The sequence below is a fragment of the Vicugna pacos genome, chromosome 25 (assembly GCF_048564905.1).
Source record: "Vicugna pacos chromosome 25, VicPac4, whole genome shotgun sequence".
Classification (NCBI taxonomy): domain Eukaryota; kingdom Metazoa; phylum Chordata; class Mammalia; order Artiodactyla; family Camelidae; genus Vicugna; species Vicugna pacos.
Window position 1 is genome coordinate 26,933,210 of NC_133011.1, and position 23,422 is coordinate 26,956,631.

The 23,422-nt window shown below is 41.8% G+C and overlaps 1 protein-coding gene across 1 annotated transcript in view; it reads left to right on the forward strand.

Moving 5' to 3' along the window:
• The first annotated feature begins 4,815 nt into the window (after nt 1-4,815).
• FER1L6 (fer-1 like family member 6) overlaps nt 4,816-23,422 on the forward strand; it is a 122,488-nt gene continuing 103,881 nt past the window's right edge. The window contains exon 1 of the mRNA XM_006211403.4: nt 4,816-4,899. Coding sequence (XP_006211465.2) covers nt 4,892-4,899 — 8 coding nt within the window. The 5' untranslated portion in view covers nt 4,816-4,891. The remainder of the gene's footprint in view (nt 4,900-23,422) is intronic.

Sequence of the window (23,422 nt, forward strand, 5' to 3'; positions counted from 1 at the left end):
GAAAATACTTGCAAATGATGCAACTGACAAGGGCTTGATTTCCAGAATATACAAACAGCTCATTATAACTCAATAATGAAAAAACCAATAACCCGATCAAAAAATGAGCAGAAGACCTAAACAGATATGTCTCACTGAAGACATACAGATAGCCATTAGGCACATGAAAAGATGCTCAATATTGCTAATTATCAGGGAAATGCAAATCAAAACTACAATGTTTCACCTCATACCAGTCAGAATGGCCATAATTAAATGATGATGATAAATGCTGAAGAGGGTGTGGAGAAAAGGGAATCCTCCAAAACTGTTGGTGAGAATGTAATTTGGTATAGCCACTATGGAAAACAGTATGGAGAGTCCTCAAAAAACTAAAAATAGACTATGATCCAGAGAAAACTCTTTTAATTCAAAAAGATAAATGCACCCCAATGTTCACAGCTGCACTATACACAATAGTTTAGATATAGCTGAAGTGATTTACAACAGGCAGAACATATTCATGATCATTATTTCTTATGCTAGCCATGTTTTATGATTTTTAACATCTATAATTCTTCCACAAACCTAGATTATCCATCAAGCACAGAAGTCTATTTCAGAAGGATAAGCTCTGAAAGAAAAATATTTGACAAGAGAACCTTATATCTTTATATAAAAGTCAGGAAACACAAAGGAGAGAAGATTAAAAACAGACCATGGTTGAATTTAATTATAAGAACTTTGTCTCAACATGAGTAATTTATCAAGTAGGTTCTTTGTGTAGCACCCCCAGCTCCCATCAGCAATCTTGAAAGTCCAGAGAAAGAATATGAAACATAGAACCTTAAGAAACAAAATACTTATAGATCCAAGTGATTTTCTTCATTTTCCATTAATTAAAGCTGATTCTCTTCTTTAGAGACTCACTTCTTTGGGCATGTATCTGGAGGGAACTCTTATTTTGAAAAGATACATGCACCCCAATGTTCACAGCAGCACTATTCACAGTAGCCAAGACATGGATGCAACCTAAATATCCATTGACAGATGACTGGATAAAGAAGTTGTGATATATTTACACAATGGAATACTACTCAACCATCAAAAATAATAAAATAATGCCATTTGCAGCAAAGTGGATGGACTTAGAGATGGCCATTTAAGTGAAGTAGTCCAGAAAGAGAAAAAAATACCATATGATATCACATATATTATTATATTATATGTGGACTCTAAAAAAAAGACAAATGAACTTATTTACATGACAAACAGGCACATAGACGTAGAAAACAAACTTATGGTTATGGGTTGGTGGGGTGGAGAAGCAGATGGGAAGAGAAATTGGGAGTTTGAGATTTGCAGATACTAACTATATATATAAAATAGATAAACAAGTTTATACTGTATAGCACAGGGAACTATATTCAATATCTTATAACCTATAATGAAAAAATATGAAAAGGAATATGTGTGTGTATATATTATATATAACTGAACTATTATGCTGTACACCAGAAACGGACACAACATTGTAAACTGACTGTCAATTAAAAAAACAAAAATGCTGAAAATAAACAAAATTTTTAAAAGAGGAGAAGGGTGGAGCCTTTTCTTTTAAAATCATAAATCTTCTCAGCCTCATTATATTTTGTTTCTTTTCATTAGTTTTTATTGTGGAACATTTTCAAACATAACCAAAGCAGGGAGAAAAGAACAGTGAAGTCTTATCGCCCAGCGATGGCCAGTGATCAATGTTTAGCCTTTCTTGTTTCATACACACAAACTGGAGACTACTTTTATATGCATACATATACATACACAAAAAGACTTACCTTTACCACCACTAGATTATTTTAAGGCAAAACCTGGATACCACATGAGTTATTCTGTAACTAATTCAGAATCAGTCTGAACTCTGAACGACTGGAAGCAATCATCTCCCTAAGCTCGAAGCAGCACAAATACCCCTGCCAAACGGTCATCATGGACATCTAAAAACGCAATTAGCAGCTGACGAAATTAGATGACAGAACAAAATGTAAGAAGTAATATATTAAGAAGGGTGGGGAAAAACTGTAATTGTTTTTCAAATGATAGGTTTGTACACCAGGAAAATGCAAAATAATTAGCTTAAGTGTTATTAGAAACAAAGAGAAATGTGAATAAGTGGCTTTCTTATCTATAGTCAACAGCCAGCTATATTGTTGTTATGAAAGAGCAAACAAAAGCCTCAATAAATAAATACGTGTAGCAGCTATCCACGCATAAATACCAAGTAAATACAGTGAAATGCCTGGCAAGAAGCTTAATGAGAAATCCTCAATCTAGACATGAGAAACTTAAAGCACTACTAATCGACAGAAAAGAACACTTGAAAATACAGAAAATCATACATTGTTCCTGGATAGACCCCCCTCAATATTGTCAAGCTGTCAATTTTCCCTAAATAAGTTATGAATTAAGGCCAATTTTCTTCCTTTTTTTCCCCCCCTTTAAAATTTTGGAACCTGACAAACTGACAAACTGATTCATCCTGGAAGAGCAAACAGTGGGAAATTTTAAAGGGGAAAAACCCGAGGGAAAAAACTGTCCTTAGCAGGTATATGCAAGTGTATTATAACCTAGAGTGAGTAAGCAGCGCGGCATCTATTCAGACACAGACAACTCGGGAACGAAGAAGGCAGTATTGACCGTAATGTCACTGCTGGCAGATACACGCTGGGCGGCATTTGGGCCTTTTTGGTTTTGGTTTTGGAGGCACTTCTCCCACTTATTCCACACACACAGTTAGAAAAACACAAACCAAGACCGGAAGCAATGTGAAACCATGCCCTACCTGAAGCTGTTAGAAAACGCAGAGTGAGGCCAAAAGATACTGAAATGTCGGAGTTCAGGGCAGAGAAAGGCTTGCCGCTGGGCTGAGCAAGGAGCACGAGTGGCTCAGGTCTCCCCAAAACCCCTGAACTCCCTAAAGGGTTTCAGCTGAGCCTTTTTAAAGGCCCGCTGAGGGGGGCGGGGGCAGCCCGGGGTCTGTGACCAGCTGTGCACAGTTCTCGGCTTGGTTGATGGTGAACAATCCTTAGGCGCCAGAAGGTCTGGGGGCTGCGTGCTCTGATCACCAAGTAGTTAATTTCTTGCATTTGGTGGTGTTTTAGCATCTGAAAAACTCAGGAAATATGCATGAAATACTATTATCTGGGTACTTCAGAGAGGAGCTGCCGCAGAGGAGATGGGGGGGGGCTGCCCCTGGAAGACCCCACAGGGTCCTTCTCAGATACGTTATAACCTAGAGTAAGTAAGCAGTGTGGTATTTATTCAGACACAGACAATTCAGGAATGAAGAGGACAGTGTTGACCATAATTTCACTGCTCAGAGATTCCTTCAAGCGGGCTCAGATGGGACCTGCCTAAAGCACACACAAAGCCACTGACAGACGAGGACCGAACAGGTTGGACACTTCACACGGAAGCAGAGAAAAGTCAATGATGAGGTGATAAGCATATTAAAGGAATATGATTTGTTTTTGTTTTTGGAAGCACTTTTTCCCACTTATTCCACACACACATACTTAACAAAAAACACAGACACAAACAGGGGCAATTTGGAACCACACCCTACCTGAAGCTTTTTCCATTTAACATTACCTAGTTAAGATTTTTTTTCATCTTTCAAATGTTCTCTGAAAATGGACTTTCAATGCCTGTGAAAAATTTCCTCACTGATATACCATAGCCCCTGTCAAATAAATGGTCTTAAAAGATCTTGGAGATCAAAAACTTAGACGGTTCCCTAACGCCAACTGAATAAAATGAAAGTTCTGCTTGTTTAAAATAAAGTCCAAGAATGAACGTTTTCTCTATCCTAAAATCTCATGAAAACCGTCATGAACTTCAGTCCCGAGTGAATCTTAAGAGGTCCATTCTTAGGCCCAAACCATCAAGTGCGTGATTTTTCTCTTAGAGCGTGAGATAAAGGACAGAGCTTTGTAAACAGCAAGTCTGCTTGGTTGTTTTCGTATGTTTTGTTAATGAGAGAAAAACAAGGAAGGGTCTTCATTTCCTAAGCAGGGCTCTGCTCAATCCCAGGCAGGCCAGACAAGTTGAAACCTAGGCCATTCCTGCTGAACGTCTTTTGATCACCTTTGTTAATCCAGAGTGCCAAAAGGGCACAGCTGCCGGATTGAACTTTTCATTTCATCTTTCTTTTTTTTTTTTTAACATTTTTTATTGATTTATAATCATTTTACAATGTTGTGTCAAATTCCAGTGTTCAGCACAATTTTTCAGTCATTCATGGACATATACACCCTCATTGTCACATTTTTTTCTCTGTGATTTATCATAACATTTTGTGTATATTTCCCTGTGCTATACAGTGTAATCTTGTTTATCTATTCTACAATTTTGAAATCCCAGTCTATCCCTTCCCACCCTCTACCCCCCTGGTAACCACAAGTCTGTATTCTCTGTCCATGAGTCTTTAGATTCCACATATGAGCGATCTCATATGGTATTTTTCTTTCTCTTTCTGGCTTACTTCACTTAGAATGACATTCTCATTTCATCTTTCAGTGTTTTTATTGTTGGTGTTTCAAAAGTCACCGCCAAGGTCCCTGGATTGTTAGCACCTGGGCTCAGGGTCCAGGCGGCCCCAGCCCTGGGTTGTTTCAGTAGCTTCTGTTTGTTTGCAGGCTTCTCTCTTCCGGTGGGTGGCGCTCTTTCCCTTTTGAATCCTCCTTTCTCTGAGCGAATGAACTTGCAGGAGGACAGCACAGTTGTGCTTTTCAAAAGAGTCAGCAGAATTCCTTTCAGCAGGTTCACACGGGACCCGCTTAAAGCACACACAAAGCCTCTGACAGATGAGGACCGAACAGGATGGACTTCACCACGGAAGGAGGGAAAATCACTGATGAGGTGGTAAGTGAACACGATTTGAATAATAAGTATTATGAGATACTTTGGGGGAAAACTGTTAAAGCTCGTTGTTTAGTCCTGTAGGGCGGCTGTAGCAAAGTACCACAGACTGGGTGTCTTAAACAACAATTATTTTCTTACAATTCTAGTGTCTGGAAGCCCATGGTGGAGGCGGCAGCAAATCTGATTTCCTGTGAGAGCTCCCCTCCTGGTTTGTACATGGCCACCTTCTCACTGTGTTGTCAGAATGGCCTTTCCTTTCATGGAGAGAAAGGGAGGGAAAAAAAAAAAAGAGTGAAAGAGAAAGAGAGAGGAGGGCAGAAAGGGAGAAACATCCCTAATTTTTCTTTCTCTTTTTGAAAGGCCATCAGTCCTATTGAATTATGGTCCCTTATGACCTCATTTAACATTAATTATCTCCCTAAAGGTCTTATGTTAAAATACGCATTATTTTACACACATTAGGAGTCACAACATATGAATTTTGAGTGGGTGCAATTCAGTCCATTACACTCTTTTTTTTTTAGACTTTTTTTTTTTTGGCGAGTGGAAGTAATTAGGTTTATTTATTTACTTTTAAGGGAGGTACTGGGGATCGAACACAGGACCTTGTGCATGCTGAGCATGTGCTCTAACCACTGAGCTAGACCCTCCCCGCCAACTCTTTTTTCTCATGGTCTTTTTAAAAAAAATTTTTTTTATTGAAGTATAGCTGATTAACAATGTTGTGTTAATTTCTGGTGTACAGCATAGTGATTTATACATAGATATGCATTTATCCCTTTATATACATATATGTGTGAAATGAAAAAGAACACATACATACATATACTTCTGTTCATATTCTTTTTCATTGTAGGCCATTACAAGGTATTGAATATAGTCCCATTACACGCTTTAACAAATATTTCTGCAAAATTGAAAATGTGCCCACAATCCCACAGCTCAGAGATGATCGCTACATATTAAAGAGGGTGAGGATGAAGTCTCCACATCTTCTGCTCTTGGCAGTAGATCTTGGGATGGCCTCTGATGCCCAGTCCAGCTTCAGATTCTTGGCACGGACAGTGCTGCTCCGAGGCCAGCATTGCAGATCCTCCGTTAATCATCTGGACGCACGGAACGTTAGAAGATGAGCAACAGCAACAACATGGAAGACAGACGCTCTGAGAGCTGAGCCTAAGGCAGCGTACGCATGCAGCCTTAATAATGGCCTCTTCTTTACTTGCTTCTTTACTCAAAGCCAGAGCAGATGCGAAGGGCGTCTAGGTCCAGCCTCCTGGCACTCGAAGGCATCAAACAACCCCCAGCGATTGTGTTCTTGTCCTGTTCAATTTCTCAGGGGTTCTTAATTAAATGGTAGTTTGTTCACTTGATAATGCAGCATCCATAATCTACTTGTTTATATAAAGAAGGCTTAAAAAAGAAAAAATGAGGTCATTGTGGATATGTAAATCAGAATGTTCTGAAACCCAAAGTTACATCTATTCTCTTGTGTGAATTAACAACATCAATCAAACAACCAATCAGTCAGGTTGCCAATCAATCATTTAGTTTCTCTTGAGCATTTTGTATCATGAATTCATTTACAAAATAAAAGCAGACTCACAGACATAGAAAACAAATTCATGGTTACCAAAGGGAAAAAGGCAGGGGCAGGGATAAATCAGGAGTTTGGGATTAGCAGATACAAACTACTATATATAAACTAGATAAACAAGGTCCCACTGTATAGCACAGGGAACTATATTCAATAGCTTGTAATAACCTATAATGAAGAAGATATGAAAAAAGTATACACACACACACACACACACACACACACATATATATATATATATATATAATGCATAATTGAATCACTATGCAGTATACTGGAAACTAACACATTGTAAATCAACTGTACTTCCAGATTGGTGTACATGTTGGGGTCTGGGGAGAGTGGTGTGCTTGGAGTGGGTTTGGAAGTTCTGCCCTTCCCTTTACTTTGCCTTATGCATTTCTTCCATCTGGATGTTCATCAGTATCTTTTATAACATCCTTTTATAGTAAACTGATAAACAGTGAGCAAACTGTTTTTCTGAGTCCTATGAGCAACTGTAGCAAATTAATGAAACCTGTGGACCTAAAACAAATAGACTGTCGGTTATTTCTCCAGCAAAAATGGTTTTATTTGGAATCAACAAAGAATTGCAATTTGGGGTGGCAACCATGGTGAGTCACATGTGTGCCCCCATACAAGGAGAGGAGGACTCTTATACAGAGGGGAAAAGGAAGTTGGGAGGGCTGTAGTAAACCAGGAGTCCACTGGGGGAATTAAGAGTTCAAGGTACAGTGATTTTTCGTTGTCTGAGTTGTGACATTCTCTCATTGGCTGAAGTCTTGCCAGGCAAGAAGAGGAAGTCTTTTTTTTCCCGTTGGGCTTTGCTATTGTCAGAGGGTATGAGAACTCCCCTGAGTGACCCCACGAATTTATTTTAATTGAGGTTTCTGTTTGTTGGTTTTTACAAACCCAAGGAGGGGGTCATGGGAACTTCTGATTTATAGCCAGTTGGTCAGATGCACAGGTGACAGCCTGGACTTGCAGTTGGTATCTCAAGAAGTGGGGCAGTGAGGTGTAGTGGTCCTGTGGACTGAGCCCTTCACCCATGGGATCTGATGCTCTCTCCAGGTTGAGAATAGCAGAATTGAGCTGAACCAAAGGACACCCAACTGTTGTCAGAGAATTGCTTGGTGGTGTAGAAAACGCACACACATTGGAACTGGTGTCACAATTGTGGCCATCCACACAGTGTCCATCTAGACTATTCAACTCCGCCATTGAGAACAAGACGCACTTGTTTTTGCCAGAACAAAATGAATCTGCTTTGCCTGATCAACTGTCAGATGATTGAAAAACGCATGTTAAGTTAAAGGGAGAAGTTATGAGATGTCAACATCCAAAAATATGGGAGATAAACTCATAAAAATGTAATTTGCATGAAATAAGAGGATAGATGATTCCAGTGGGCACATCATATGTGTTAGAAACATGCACTATGTGGAGAAACTGAAGTTGGTGAATAGACCATGGTGCAGGGCAATTGTAATTCTCACCCGAGTGAGCGTGGAGCTGGAGGGGTTTCTTGCTCTTTTGTCTTGTGAGGCTCTTGCAAAATACTCTGCAGTTGGGAGTGGTATTGGCTCAGGGCCAAAGCAAATTTATTGCTCTTGATTCTCCTTAGGGAATGATTTATTTAAGAGCTTAAACTTTTAAATCAATAGAATTTTGGAAAATACTTCATCTCCTCACTAGATAGTCCTTTGGTGAGAAGCAGTTGTATCAGCATTGATAAGACTGCAAGTCTCGATGTGGTTGGGGGAAATATTACAGACAGTTGGCTTCTACTGGCAAGTTTAACTACTGATTGAATTAAATTAAAGGAAATTTAAGTCAGTAGATAGATTCTGAACATTTACAAAGTGTAAGATATGGTATCTTTATAGTGTGGGGACACAAAGATAAATAGACATTAGTCCTTGCCCTCAGATGGCTTATAATCTGGTTAAGCCTTTTAAGTCCTATAGGTAGAGGCATCAAATAACATGTTTAAAGGAGGACAGAGGAGGAAGAGATCATTTCTAATTCTGAGAACCAACATTAACTTTACAAAGGAGGGATTATTTGAGAGATAACTGTGATTTCAGTAGAAGTGTAGGGGCAAGTATATTTCTGGTGGTGACAACATAAAGCCAAGTTTGCAAACTCAGATGTCTAAGAAAGCAAGCACATTACAATCATGAGCGAAGTCAGCTGAATGTAAGATGCATGCAGGGAATAGTGGGGGTTGTGGCCAAGTGGAGAGGGGTGCCCCATTTTTAAAGGGATCGACCATTTCTCAGGCTCAGTGGACTGTTACCTTGATCTGCTACTTTTTAAAATAGAAGCTGAAAATCTTTATATATATATATTTTTTTTTTAAATTGAAGTATAGTCAGTTTACAATGTTGTGTCAATTTCTGGTGTGCAACATAATGCTTCAGTCATACATGGAAATACATTTTCATATTCTTTTTCACCATAAGTTACTACAAGATATTGAATATAGTTCTCTGTGCTATACAGTATGAACTTGTTGTTTATCTAATATATATATATATATATTTATCTGCAAACCTTTAAACTCCCAATTTATCCCTTCCCATCCCCTTCCCCAGCCTGGTAACCATAAGTTTGTTTTCTATTTCTGTGAGTCGTTTCTGTTTTGTAAATAAGTTGAATTGTCTTTTTTTTTTTATGTATGTAGATTGATGCAGGGAATCTTAAATGTTGCCAGTGAATTAGATAAAACCACAATCACCGTCATGTGACCCCAATCCATCTGTATCTAGTCCGCAGTGATTGACGTAAAGATGTAGAGGGAGAAAGACCGTGCTTGGGGAACAAGCACAGCTGGAAGGTATGTGGATGTGAGTGGCTGCAAGGAGGGGCAATAAGACAAAGAGCTGGGTGGAGTTGCGTCTCCCAAGACCTGAATGCGCTTTGCAGGAGTTGGAATCTTTTTCTGTGGGCAGTGAGGAGCCTGTGATTATGGAGATGATTTGTTGAAAACTGTTTTATAAAGACTTATCTGGCTGCTTATAGAGAAAAGAATGAAAAAGGCAGTTGAGATGGGAGGGTAATTGGGATGGTTACGGTAATGATAATGATGGTGGTGATGCCCGAGCCTATGAGATGATTTATGTAAAATGCCTCATAAATTAAACTAATCAATATTGTTTGTTACTATTAAGGAGTTAAAGGGTCAGACATTAAAGTGTCTAAGGTGAAAAAGTTAAAAAGTAATAGGAAATATACATGGGAAGAGGAAATTGACTGGTTTCAGACAAATCATTAGTGAAAAGGTCTATTCCTATTGACAATTACTCAGTAAATGTTTTGGGGCCTTAACTTTTTAAAAGAAAAGTGATGCTATTAGTAATGATGATGACAATGATGATGATACTAATAATAGTCACAGCATCCACCCTCTTCAGTGGCCCCGGCACAGTGAGGTGCTTGATATTCACTCTGTCAAATTTTCCACCAGTCATGTTTATTCTCCCCATTTTAACCCATGAGAAAACCAAGGCCCAGAGAGATTAAGAAGCTTGATCAAAGTCCAACAGCTAGGAATTCAAACCCTGGTCGTCCTGGCTCTGCATTCTGGGCTCATCTTCCTGTTGGCCTCATTAGCTCATCCCAGGATGCAGAAACAGGGGGACTGCAATGATCCTTGGAGATTGCCTACTCTAGGCCCTTCTTTTGAGAGAAAAGGAATCTGAGACCCAGAGCAGTGAAGTGGACTGCGCAAGGGCACACAACTAGTTACTGATGAGATCAAATTCTCAAACTCAAGACTTTTACTCTCAAAGCAGTAGCCTGCCATGTACACCAGGCTGCATCTCTGGTGTGCAGCTATTTTGAATTTCCATGCACTCCTGCAAACAGGCTGTTGGTTTTGTGTCAGAGAATTACAGGGCAAATTTATCCCTCCCGAGGATCCAGCTGGCATGCGTGCTGTGGTGTGTGTAACTGCTGCACACCCTGGGTTTATGGGTGTGCTTGCCTCTGGCTTCTGTTTGTGGTGGGAAGCTGTGACATACAGTAAACAAATAAAGGAGTTCCCTGAAAATCAACCCCTGTGTTGATTCGCTGTCATAGTTGATTCTTGTGTATTCACCACTTCCAGCATGAACGTCCCATGGTGCCTCTCCTGGGTGGGAGCAGGGATGACACATTAATATGCTCACAACAAGCAGCTGTTACAGAGAGCTAATCATGTATCAAGTTCCTTTAATTCTCACAATGAGGCTACAATTAAAGGATTAAACCCATTTAACAGATGAGGACATTGAGACCCAGGAACATCAAGAAACCTGTCAATGTTTAAAAAAAAAAAGCATAATGAGGACTCACTCCCTGGTATGTTTGATGCCAAGGCTGACATTTGTAACCACCACACACACCTGCCCTGCACCTGGAGAGCTTTGCCACACTTCAAATGCCCGACAGTCTCCTGAGTTAGTGGCTACCATATTGGTCAGGGTAGAAAATAGAACATTTCACCATGGCAGAATCAGCCCTTTCCTAGGAGAACTGAATGATCTTAATAGTGTGTTTTCCTTGAGATGAGATGGCCTTACCACATAATTCTCACGAATGTGACTTTGAGACTTGAAAACATTTAGCCTTTGGTTCTGTCATTGAAGTGAGTAAAGACACACGCCAGTGGGTGGGAGTGGTTAAGAAGCCTGACGGTTGGGTCCCCTCTTTGTGGGATGGTTTGCTTTTGCACCTTTGAGTGCCCGGGGTCACGTGACGCTCAAGAACAGCCATGCACACCAGTGAGTGTTGATTCAGCCACACCCCCAAGTAGCCTCACCCACCAGATTATTCTGAAACCCAGAAGCCTGTGCCCAGGACGTGGATAAAGCCAGATACCAGGATTTGGTTGGTTCCTAGCCCCGAGGAGCCACCAAGAAGAGGAAGAATGGAGAAGCCACCTAAATCCAAGTAACATATTTCCTTTTCCTAATAGGAAGGCTTCTGGGTGTGGCCAGAACCAACAGGCTGGGAGCTGGGGGTGAGGGTCTCCCTTCAAAAAATCCTTAAGGGTTAACTAAGACGTTCGGCTTAGCAGGCAGAGGCATGGGCCAGGAGGGACAGTTGGGCCTGATTGTGCACTTAGAAGACTGACTTTTCCCATTCTAATGGGAAAATATATACTATTCGTCATAGAAAACTTGGAAAATATAGAAGCTAGGAGGACTTTAAAAATCACTCACAATATCACTGGAGATAACCACTGTTAACATTTTGAACATTTAAGAAAATTTCCTTTAATTCCTTGGGCTGGACTACAAAGGGTTAATATTAAATGCTTTTATTTTCTGAAACCAGGGCCTTTCCTTATTTAATCGCACTATAACGCCATCTTAAGCCTGTGGTTTCTTTTCTTTCTCTGGCCATCTCCTGTTTCAAAGTCTCTTCTCTCAGTTTGTAAATAAGAGGTGAGGTCTTTTTAGTCCTAAGTCCTCACTCACAGACTTGCTGAGGGAGCTCTGCTGGGGCTCAGACTCCACCTTTGTGGCCACAGTGGCCTTGGAGGAGTTAGTTGTGTGCTGTTCAGGTTGGTCTTGACTTTTCCTTTGTGTGGTGTTGGTTAAAAGGGGTCTGAGCACACTGGTATGTTTTCATCTGTAAAGCGACTTGGTAGAGTTACATGGGTACACCATCAGCTTGGCTTGGGGGCAAGACTGGGGCGATGGTACAGGATTGGGCTGCATTTAAAAAATCAATCACTTATTAAATATTTCTATCATGGATACAGGTTTTTAACTAGGCTCTGGGTCCACAAAAATGAATCACCCCAGATTCTGCTCTCAGAGCACTTACAGATAAGTGGCACTGATGAATAACAAAATGAGAGGCTGATTTGGGTGATGTGAGTATTGCGATAGGGGTAGGAGCCCAGATGGGGAGAGACACTTCATCGATTTTGGAGGATCAAGAAAGGCTTCTTAGAGAAAGCGCATCTAAGCTGAGAAGTGGAGAATGAATGGGAAATAACATTCTTGAATGTGGAAGAGGAGGTGAAGGTGAGAGAATGTTCCAGGAAGAAGGCACAACATGAGTCAAGGCTGGGGGGTGAGAAAGCATGATGTCTTTGAGAGTGACAAGTTCAGTTAAGTATAGACGATATCCATTCTGCATATTTCGCTGGTCAATGCCCTTACTAATAATGTTTGCTTCCAGACTGGCCTTTGCTGATCTCTGATGGCACGTTTCCCTTCCTCCCCAAGTGTAAATGTCATTGTTTCTAAAGAAGACCCAGTCAAGGCTACCTTCTTCAGGCAGCCTTCCTAGATTTCCTCCGGTGGAAATATACTCTCCTCTGAATTTCCAAAGTGCTCTTGTCCTCTCTCAACTTTCCTTTTATACAACAGCTACTTCCAATGCCTCTCTTTCTGCTTTCCCGGACTATGAGCAGATGGAGGTCAGGGTCAGTCTGTCTTCCAGAATCTTACCAGGTGCCTAGAACAAAGCTGCATTTACACAGCTTGTGTGTGTCCAGGGAATGCTGGGTTCGTGATAACTGGTCTTCTGTGCTGCTGTCTTGTATTTTTTTTAGATTTGAGCACATTTTGTCCCTCGTTGCAATTATTCTTTCCCTCCATGTGCCTGTCCTGATCCTCTGCCACAATCAGTCTCAAGATAATGTTCAGAAGAGGATAATGGCATTTGATTTCTTTAATGCATGCAGATTGGATTCGGTAGGATGAAGGTTTAAAGTGGCATTATAAATAGTGCCTGGAGTGAGGACTGTGCTGTGAGTGGAGAGACAGCTGAACTCATGCAGGGAGCACGTGTTTTAGTGTTGTGGAGGGTTTCTAGCAGAGCTTATAGCCAACCATTATGCACTCATATGGCTGCATTTTTTGTTAAAATCATGAGTGGGCTCCTGGCTTGAGCCCACTAAGTGTCCTTCTGACACCTGGGACCCACTTACATCCAGAAATTACTGAGTTAATGCCTGGCGTGGCAAGAGGTCTCCAGGATTCTGCACCAGTGCCATTTTGAAAGGTCAATACCCATGCCATTGATGTTTTGGCTATCACCCCTGATTATCAAGTATGTATCTGTCAGTGATATTGAAGTTTTCCCCTGCAGAAAAAAACGGTTTTGGGGTGCGTTTTGTTAAAAGAGAGCTGATTAGGAAACCATATATAGAATGATTCCAACCACTGAGTTTATCATTTATTAGTGGTATCACCTTAGGCATGTGACTTCACCTCTGCTTTTTTGTTTTCTTCACTGTAAAACAGGGAAAATAATTCATTCCTTTATCCATCCATCCATCCATCCATCCATCCACCTGTCCATTGTTCATCCATTGTTCATCCACCCATCCATCCATCCAACAGACAACTGTGCCAACGCCAACCTGGACATGTTGCCTAATGATGACCAGAATGGCATTTATGGAATTTAGTTTGGGGGACTAGTTTTGAAGGTCAGATGAGACACTGAAAGACTTTCAAAACTATAAAGGACTTTGCCAATATTGGGGGTCCTCACCAAATCAGTAGCAGCAGTAGTTCCTTGGTGTTTACTCAAGGAACAGACTAGGGCATTTTGGTGCATTTTAACATTCAGGAAGGCCCTGCAGCTCTTCATTTATTCGGGCCATTTGTACAAATCCTGCAAGTGCCAAAAGGACTATGAGTCAGTTTCCATTTAACTAGTATTTGATAAGAGCCTCCTTGTTCCAGATACTGTTTTTTTCCCAAAACAAAAAGAGCTTTACAGTTTTTTTTCCTGATTGTAAATGTAATACACAGACTTTATAAAAATGTAAAACAATATAGAAAAAGGTATAAAGATGAAAGTAAAATTAATCCAAAATCCCACCTCCCAGAGATTAATACTCATCTTTATGATGAAAATCCCTTCAGGCATCTTTCTATGCTTATATATATATATATATATATATATATATATATATATTTTAAAAAACATAGACAGTATTGCATTATACATGCTATTCTGTAACCTCCTTTTCCTCTGAACATTATCAACATGCACTGAAAATTCTATTATCAGGTGGGTGGTTGAGAAGACGTGTTTAATATTAAAAAGCACTGTGATTTCTGTTTTGTTCATCACATCATTCCAGGATTCTGTGTGTTAAATCGTTTTCTTGCATTTTCTTCTTGAACTAATGAAGTTTGTGCTTAGGTTTTATATGGTGGCTCTTTTTCAATTCAATAGATGACATAGTGCACTGCCCTTTAATGACTACATGGTACTCCACTGTATATATAAAATACATTTATTTAATTAGTCCCCTCTTGATAGGCATTTGAGTTAGTTCTCATTTTTGGCTAATGTAACCATTCCATAATAAATATCCTGTGTTCAACTTTGACCATTTGCAAAGTGGAACAATCACATCTCAGGATAAATTTCTAGAAATAAGAATCTCGCTGAGGTCAAGGGTTTTTAAAATTTAATTTGTATTTGTATGAGGGGTTATTTAGGGACAAGAGAAATTGTGGAGGCTTGAGGCTTAGGTGGGGTGAGGGGACTTAAAACTCATGGCATGATCATAAAACAGGGCAGACAGTGTTTAGTAGAAAACTGAGTCAGTGTTTTTAGGTGAAAGGGTCAGTGGGTGTTGGAAGCAGTTTCAGAGAAAGTGGGTGAAGTGACCTGGGTTGGAGTCCTTAAAAACAGCTCGACCCTCATCACTGAGGGTCTCTCTTAGGGAGCCCTGCTTAAAGGCAGAAGGTAGAATAGTTTCTTTCCAGTTTAACGAATAATTTGCAGCAGGAAATGTACTCCTAACATTTAAAAAATTTTTTTTAACATTTTTATTGATTTATAATCATTTTACAATGTTGTGTCAAATTCCACTGTAGAGCACACTTTTTCAGTTACACATGAACAAACATATATTCATTGTCACATTTTTTTCTCTGTGAGCTATTGTAAGATCTTGTATATATTTCCCTGTGCTATACAGTATAATCTTGTTTATCTATTCTACAATTTTGAAATCCCAGTCTATCTCTTCCCACCCTAAAAAAAATGTTAATTGCAGTAGAAAACACATAATATAAAATTTATTTTCATAACCATTTTTAAGAGTATTCAGTAATGTTAAGTATTTACGCATTGTTTTGCAACAGATCACCAGAACATTTTTATCTTATGAAATGGAAACTCCTTACTCATTAAACACCAGCTCCCCATTTCCTCCTCCCCTCCAAGACCCTGATAACCACGGTCCTGCTTTCTGTTTCTCTGAGTTTGACTACTTTAGATCCCTCAGAGGAGGGAAATCAGGTAGAACTTGTCTTTTTGTGACTGGTTTATTTCACTTAGCATCAGATCCTCAAGGTTCATCCACGCTGTAGCATGTAACAAGATTTCCTTCTTCTTAAAGGCTGAGTAATACTCCACTTGGGGAGCACATGCCACATTTTGTCTATCCATTCTTCCATTGATGGACATCTGGGATGTTTCCATCTCTTAGCTATTGTGAATAGTGCTGCTATGAACATGGGTGTGCCAGTACCTTTTGAGACCCTGCTTTCAATGCTTTTGGATACGTGCTGAGAAGTGGACGTGCTGGATCATATGCTAACTCTATCTTTAATTTTCAGAAGAAGCTGTGTGACTGTTTTCTTGCAGCAGTTGCACTATTGTACAGTTCCACCAACAACACACAAGTGTTCCAATCTCTTTATACCCTCGGCAACCCTTGCTGTTTTCTGTGTTTTTGTTACTGATAGTAGCCCTTCTAAGGGTATGAGGATTATACTCTTGTGGAGGGTCAGGCACGTCAACAAACAGAACAGTGAGCTGGATCTGAAGCCAGGAGAGGGCACGGGTCAGAGCTAACTGGTGGTGATGCTATCAGCATAGGCTTCAGTGAGGAGGTGACCCTTGGGCTGAGACTTGAAAGGTAAGTGCAAATCACACCACTTAATATGCCACTGATCTGCTGAGAGACCTTGGGCAAGTCAGTTCCTCTGTTTGAAGCTCCACTTTTCCATTCCTGATAAGATGGACTGGGCCGGGTAGCAGAACAAGGAAGGCATAGAATTGTGCAAAACAGCCTGGCCAGTCTATTTGCCTCCCGGGGACTCAGATACTTTGACTCCCGGGTAAGGTCAGGGGTGCTTCCGGCCTCAATCCCTCAGAACTAGTACCCCTGGGGTCCCTTGCAGAGAGGATTTTTCATGGCCGACCTGAACGCAGCCGGCTCCAGTGCACCGCTGGCCTCCAGTGCACTCGTTGGCCTTTGCTCCTGGTGGTTGCCACCTGTGTACAGTGGCTGGTGGCTCATGTTACCTCATCTGCTGGCGTGGGAAGCTATGAGAACTTGGCTCTTGGCGCTGGCTGCCAGCTGGGGGTAGGGGACATTTGTTCCACACGACAGAAAGAAACTTCTGTGGCTGGAGAGTTAAGCGGGGTTTCTGTCTGAGTCACTCAAGGGCAAGTGGGCTTGAAGCAAACAGGAAAAAAAAAAGGAAAACCGCTGACTGAGGAGAGAATCTCCAGGTGGCAGGCAGCAGGTGCAGCTGGGGTTCTGCGCTCCCGGCCGGAAACCCACTTGGGTTCTCTGAACCCCGACTGGACCCAGCTTTTGTGCTGGGGCCCCGAGCGCCTACGGGACACAGAGGGGACAACTAATCGGGGAAGGTAGTGCCCCCCTACTGGCGCGAGATGAACTCCAGCAGAGCCAAGAGCCAAGGGCTCATATAAGCACAACCGGTCTGGACTCCTTCCCCTCACGCCCTTCTCCCCTCCTGCTCCCCATGGCCAGGAGAAACTGCCACGCTTCTAGATTCCAAGGTTTTGATCCACACGGTGAACTTCGGTTGTGTCTTACAAATGATGTGTGTAATTCATGTGCCTGTGTCCCCCTAAGTTCCCCACCCAAAAAACTGTTTATAAATTGACGGTGACCTTACTGTTTTCTACTTGACCCCATTGGCTCTCATGGCAGCCCAGGGAGGTAGATATTAAAGAACGCTGGTAAAGATTCTGTAGCTAATAAGTGGTGGAGCCTAGATCTGAACCCATACCGACTCAACCAAAGCTCACCCTTTCCTCTAAATCATCTTGCCTGGTTCCGGTTTTTAGAAGCCCAGTAGCTGAGATTCCTTGCCCCCTCATTCTATCCTGCCCTCTTTGTTCCCAGTCTGGCCGCATCTTTTCCTGTCCCGCGGAGGGGACGCTGCTTAGTGCATTTCTGCCCTATGAGCCGATGATGTGCAGAATGGTGATGGAGGAAAAGTTACCTGAATCAGAGGCTTGAGCAGGTGCCTTTGGCCTCCAAAGTTTGGCCTAAAGCTGGAGAGAAAATGTCTAGTAAGAGCGGGAGCCCAGAGAAATTTTACCATTTGCTTAGGGTCATAGGTAATCAGTAAACAGCAGGCCCTATTTGGTTTTTTTTTTCCTTTCTGGAAATGCATGCAATGTGCATGTTATGAATAATGAAGGGCTTTATTTAGGTAAAAACAAATGATGATAAGGGTTACACAGGAGTATTGATTTTTCTATTAACACTGGACTATGAATCAAGGAATCATTGATTTGTAAGTTACCTTTTAAGAGAATTTGGAAAAAAAGGTTTCTCATATTTTTTCTATAGACTCATATTAAATACTTATCTTTGCATACAAAGGATACAAAATAACACATATGAATATTCCAGTGGGTTCAGTTTTTTGGAGCAAAAATGATATTTTAGATTAACTAACATCACAGCGGTGATTTATTGAAGTAGTTTATTATCGGTGGAATAGAACTTTTCTTTCTTTTTGACTGCTCTAAGCCTTCAAGCTTCTTTTCCCATTCGTAAATTCTTCCAAAAGTGAAAGGCATAAACTTGCTTCCCTCGTGGCTAGGATGCAGGCATTTGGCCTGGGCTGCACCAATCAGATGCTTGCATTTGAGATTTTGAATTGAGAGCCAGCGACATAAATAAGCAGGTGTAGCATAGATCATTCTGGTGAGGGGAAGAGCAAATGGCCTGTTTTCTCAGAGAACAGAGCCGTATGCCCTCTGCTTTCCAGAAGTGGGGTTGACCCAGGGGCTGTCTGTGGTGTGCGATGGGCATTGCTCCTGGACTTGGAGTCTTCAAGCTTGGTTTTCCAGATCTCCTTAAAAATCTGAAACTCTCTCCTATCCTTCACACATTCCTTTTCTCTTCAATCCAGCCAGGGAGAGTTTCTGCCTGAAGTATGCAACTAAGAAATATGATTGAAACAACTGGAATATGAGGATAATGACAAGGAGATAGGATTCTTTCCTCTGTATCTCCTTTTCAGCTGTTGGAAGGTACAGTAGAACAAGACTCTTCGCCAGGTCGTTCTTACAGCAGCAATCATTTACTTATACTGACTCACTTTTCAGAACAGCGATCTAGAGAGAGTGATGCACACCCAGGCAGGGCATTTCTTTCATGACTGTACTTCTTAAGGAGGGAGAAGAAGGAAAACCTGTGGAATCCAAGAAGACTAAATCCCAGGTAGATTCATGTTAGGTCTCCTGTCCCTTCAGTGACCCTCGTTTGCCCTTTCAGATGACTCTCAACCGTTTACATAGGGAACACCTCCTTGGTACACAGAAATGCCTTTCCCCACTAAGCGTCAAACATGCTGAGCTTATTCATTTCCAGGAAATTTACAGAAAAGCTGTAGCACAATTTGTATCACTAGATTTATTTCCTTCTCATTCACGTGTTGAATCTCGAAGAGGAGTTGAGTTCCCATCACTGACTTTTGGCATTGAATGGAAACATTTGAACGTCAGTTCGCTGATTAATGGGGCAGACAATTGTAATACTTGTACTAAACACTGGAATACAAATGCATGAGTCTTATCTATATAGACAGCATATGCAAATACACTCTTCTTGGTTTTATAGTTCCATTTAAATATTTCTACTGTAAAAGAAACAGTGGTTTTGAAATTGTTGAAAATAAATGCATTTTTGTACATCAAAGCTACAAAAACAAAACAAAAAATAGAGTTAGTATTAAAACCTGTAGACAGTTTAGAATCCATCGCGTATGTTTAGTATCCTGTTCAGTTTACCTGTCTCTTAAAGATGACTCCTATTTTAAGTAATCGAAATGAAACAACTTCCTGAAAATAGGGACACAGCTTTCCATTAATTTCTTATTCCTCCAGGAAAGATGACATTATTTGAAGGCTGCTTGGGTCCCTTGCTTTTTCAGCCTGCTTTTTTGGTAATATTACTGCACCTCCATTTGGGCATCGCAAGAGAAGGGAAAATCAAAACACCATTTTGAGGCTTTTTAGCAATGCCAAGGAAAGGACAGGAGTCTGGATAGCTGGATTTCTCAGATTGTGGTCTGTGTAAAACTCATGTTCCAATGTTCCAGTCTCCAGTTCAGGGAAACTGAATTACAAGTTTTGCTGTCAAATCAGATTGGGAACCACTAGATTCTGTGGTATTTTTGTGCTTTTGAGGAGTCCTATTTCACATAAGTATATGGTGAAATCTAAGAAACCCTGTGAAACTAGGTTTACTCCAGCGTTTTCCAAATGTATTTCAAAATGGAATCTCTGTATTTGTGCAGGTCCATTTGTGAATGGTTAAGATCTGGATTAGCGTTCCGTTAGGGTGAGTACTCCAAAAAGCAGATTCCAAGATGAGATTGGCGTGCTCAAGATTTCTTTGGGGAAACACAAGGGAAGGATAAAGAGGAAGGAGTAGGAGAAGGTAAAGAGAATCTTCAGACCACGAGGCAGCTCTGACACCTGTGATGGAGCCCAGTAGCCCCAGGGGACCAAAGTGTTCTCTCACTAAAGCTCAAATCCCTTCTCCTAGAGTTCAAGTTTATTTCTCCTTGTTTGCAGAAGGACACCCTTACCATGTGGCTGAGTCTAATTCAGATACAAGTAGCACACATCATAGCAACAGAAACCATTGTGCTGCACTTTCGATCATAAATGTTTGTTGATTGCACATCATAGGGAAAAACCAAATGGACAAGCCCATAGCCTCATCTCTGCTTCATCATGTTGCTTCCTCTCTCACGCTCTCAAGTTCAGCAACTTGACTGGAATGCTTTGGGCCCCCTGGGACTACTGGGCTCAGATAACTTTTGCCGCAGGCTCTTCTTTTGTGAAGAATGGATCAGACAGGGGAGGTTTGGTTCCCTTAAAAGGATCAGGGATCAGGAGATGAGGTTCCAGCTCTGACGATCCCATGATTGGCTGTGGGACTTCAGACTACTTCACCTTTTTAGTCGTCACCTTCCCCTTCTGTAACATGTGAGGCTGGGATTCAGTGATCTCTGATGATCTTTGCTTCTGTTTGGGGTTAAATCTACAATGATCAAAAATGGGAGGAGGTATGCATCAGGAAACTTGTGCTCCACCTGTGAACCCCTGAGCCCAAGCCCATTTCTTTGGGGAAAATGAGGGCTCAGTTGGGGATCTTGAATGAGGAGGGCTTGTGAACTACTATGTACCAAGTCTTCACTTACAAAGCCTCCTCCCAACCCCCCGTCCCACCCCGGGAGACGGCCTTCCTCCCTCAGTGTCCTGCACCTTGGGGGCTCTTACACCGCTGCCTGGCCCATCGGTGTCAGCCTCCCAGCCTCCCCATGAGGTGCTCAGCGGAGTGAACCCAACATTCTTTCCTTTCCTGTGGTGCCATCAAGACGTGCAAGATGGAGTAACAGAGGGCTGTGGATTAGTGTCTTGGGGCTGCAGTACAAATGCCCATGAACAACAGCAGTGTGTCTTCTCCCAGTTCCGGGGGCCAGAAGTCTGAAATTAAGGTGCTGACAGGACCACGCTCCCTCCGAAGGCTCTAGGGGAGAATCCTTCCCCACCTCCTCTAGTTTCTGATGGCTGCAGGAGCTCCTTGGCTTGTGGCTGCATCAATCCCATCTCTGCCTCTGTCTTCACATGGCCTTCTCTGTGTCTTCTCCTTTTCTGTTTTTTGTAAGGACACCTGTCTTTGGGTTTAGCACCCACTCAGGTAATCCAGATTGATCTCATTTTCAGATCTTTAACTTAATTACATCTGCAAAAGCTCTTTAAAATTTTTTTTTCTTTTTTTGCAAAAAAGGGCACATTCACAGTTTCCAGAATGTGGATATAACTTTTTTTGGGGGGGTGGCATCATTCAACTCACTACAGGCAGTGATTTGTCAGGCATTGGATCCACCAAAATGCCTCATTTTTATTTATTTTTCTCCTTTATAAACTTGACATTTTGGGGGTGTGGCTATAACTTGGTGGTAGAGTGCATGCTTGGCATGCATGAGGGCCTGGGTTCAATCCCAGGACCTCCATTAAAAAATAAAAATAAAAACATAAACATTTGACATTTTTGAAATAACATCGGAACACAAGTTCCAGTGAAATACCCGAGAGGAGGCAGCAGGCTGGAGGACCTTAGAGCATAGACTCCAAGGTCAGGTGACGTTGGTTCAAATCCCAGCACTTACGAGCTCCTCCGTCACTCAGTTTTGCCATCCATACATTGGGCACAGTAGTACTACCCACCTCTGAGGGCTGTTGTGGGGCTTAAATAGGATAGTACTTGTAAAAGCATCTAGAACCAGCCCCCAGTAAAGTGACAACGTATCACAAACAAGGAGAGGATGGTGAAAATGATTAAAAATGCAAGTCGGATGGCTGGATGGTGACTAGAAACTATCCAAGGCTTTGGTGCTGCCTGGACCTGGGGTTTCTTTGAGTTTTGATCTCCCTGGGTCTCCTTGGCTGGGAATGAAACACGCTGGCAGCCCCTCCTCTCGGAATCTGCTCTGAGTGGCTGTGTTTGCAGATCAGAGTCTTGGGCTCTGGCGGCCAAGCTGAGCAGTGGGCATTGAATTTCAAACAGAGATAGGGAGCTGCCAGGTGGACCCAGCCGAAAGGGCATTTCCTGGGAGATGCCTGCCCTCTGGCTGAGCCAGCCTCGTGCCCAATACCCACTCCACGCTACAGGGGAGCCTTTGTCCTCCCAAAACTAGTGCTGGATGCCGCACCTCCTGCCCTGCTGACCTGCCCCGGGTCCAAGAAGTTAGTGAGTGTGAGTACTTCCAGGCACGGTCAGGAGCTTTCACTGGCCAAGGTGAGACCCGTTGCTCTGTTTCTTATTATTGACCTGGACTCTGTTGCCGCATGGGCTGCTGGGAGCCATCAGGGATGCTGTTCTTCCGTTTGTTCTTAGAGCCCTGGGTCATTGAGGTCCCAAACCGAGTGCAAAGAGGCTGGGTTTTAGCAACAGATGCTGTGTGGCTGTGGGCAAGTTTCCAAACCTCTCTGAGCTGTGGTGTTCAGCATCTGGGAAGTGGGGATTGCATAGGACCCGGCTCTTGTAAGGTGATTGAAAAAAGGTGGCTCTGATTGAAATTTGGAGGGAGTATAGGGCGGAGGTTGGATGGGCCAGTTTGGTTGCTGTTTACAGCTGTGGGTCTTAGGCAATAACATCTTAGACTCTAATTTTCCATCTGTAGAAGAGATCAAATACTTCCATTGGATGATTATTGGGATGATTAAATGAAAAAAAATGTATGTGGAACCTTAATCCAATGCCTGGCTTATTCTACTGCTTAATGAACAGTAGTCATTATGACTATCCCAGAACACTCTGAATAATGATACTAAATGATAAAATGGATGAATATATTGAATTACACATTGTATAATGGATAACTCTTCAGTCTCAGTGTGGTCTAGAAGGACAAGGATTCAGCTGGAGGAGACCCGGTTCCATCCCCAGCTTGGCAAATTTATAGCTGGCTGGCTTTGAGCAAGTTTCCTAACCCAATCCATTTTCTCGTCTTGAAATAAAAATAATAGTAGCTGATTTCTTTCATTTGCCAGGAGCTGTCCTAAGGGGTTTGCATATATAAACTCACTCAATCCTTGACACTCTGTGAGGTAGATAGTATTTAATACCCATTTTACAGACTGCATCATTGGCTCTGGGTCACACAG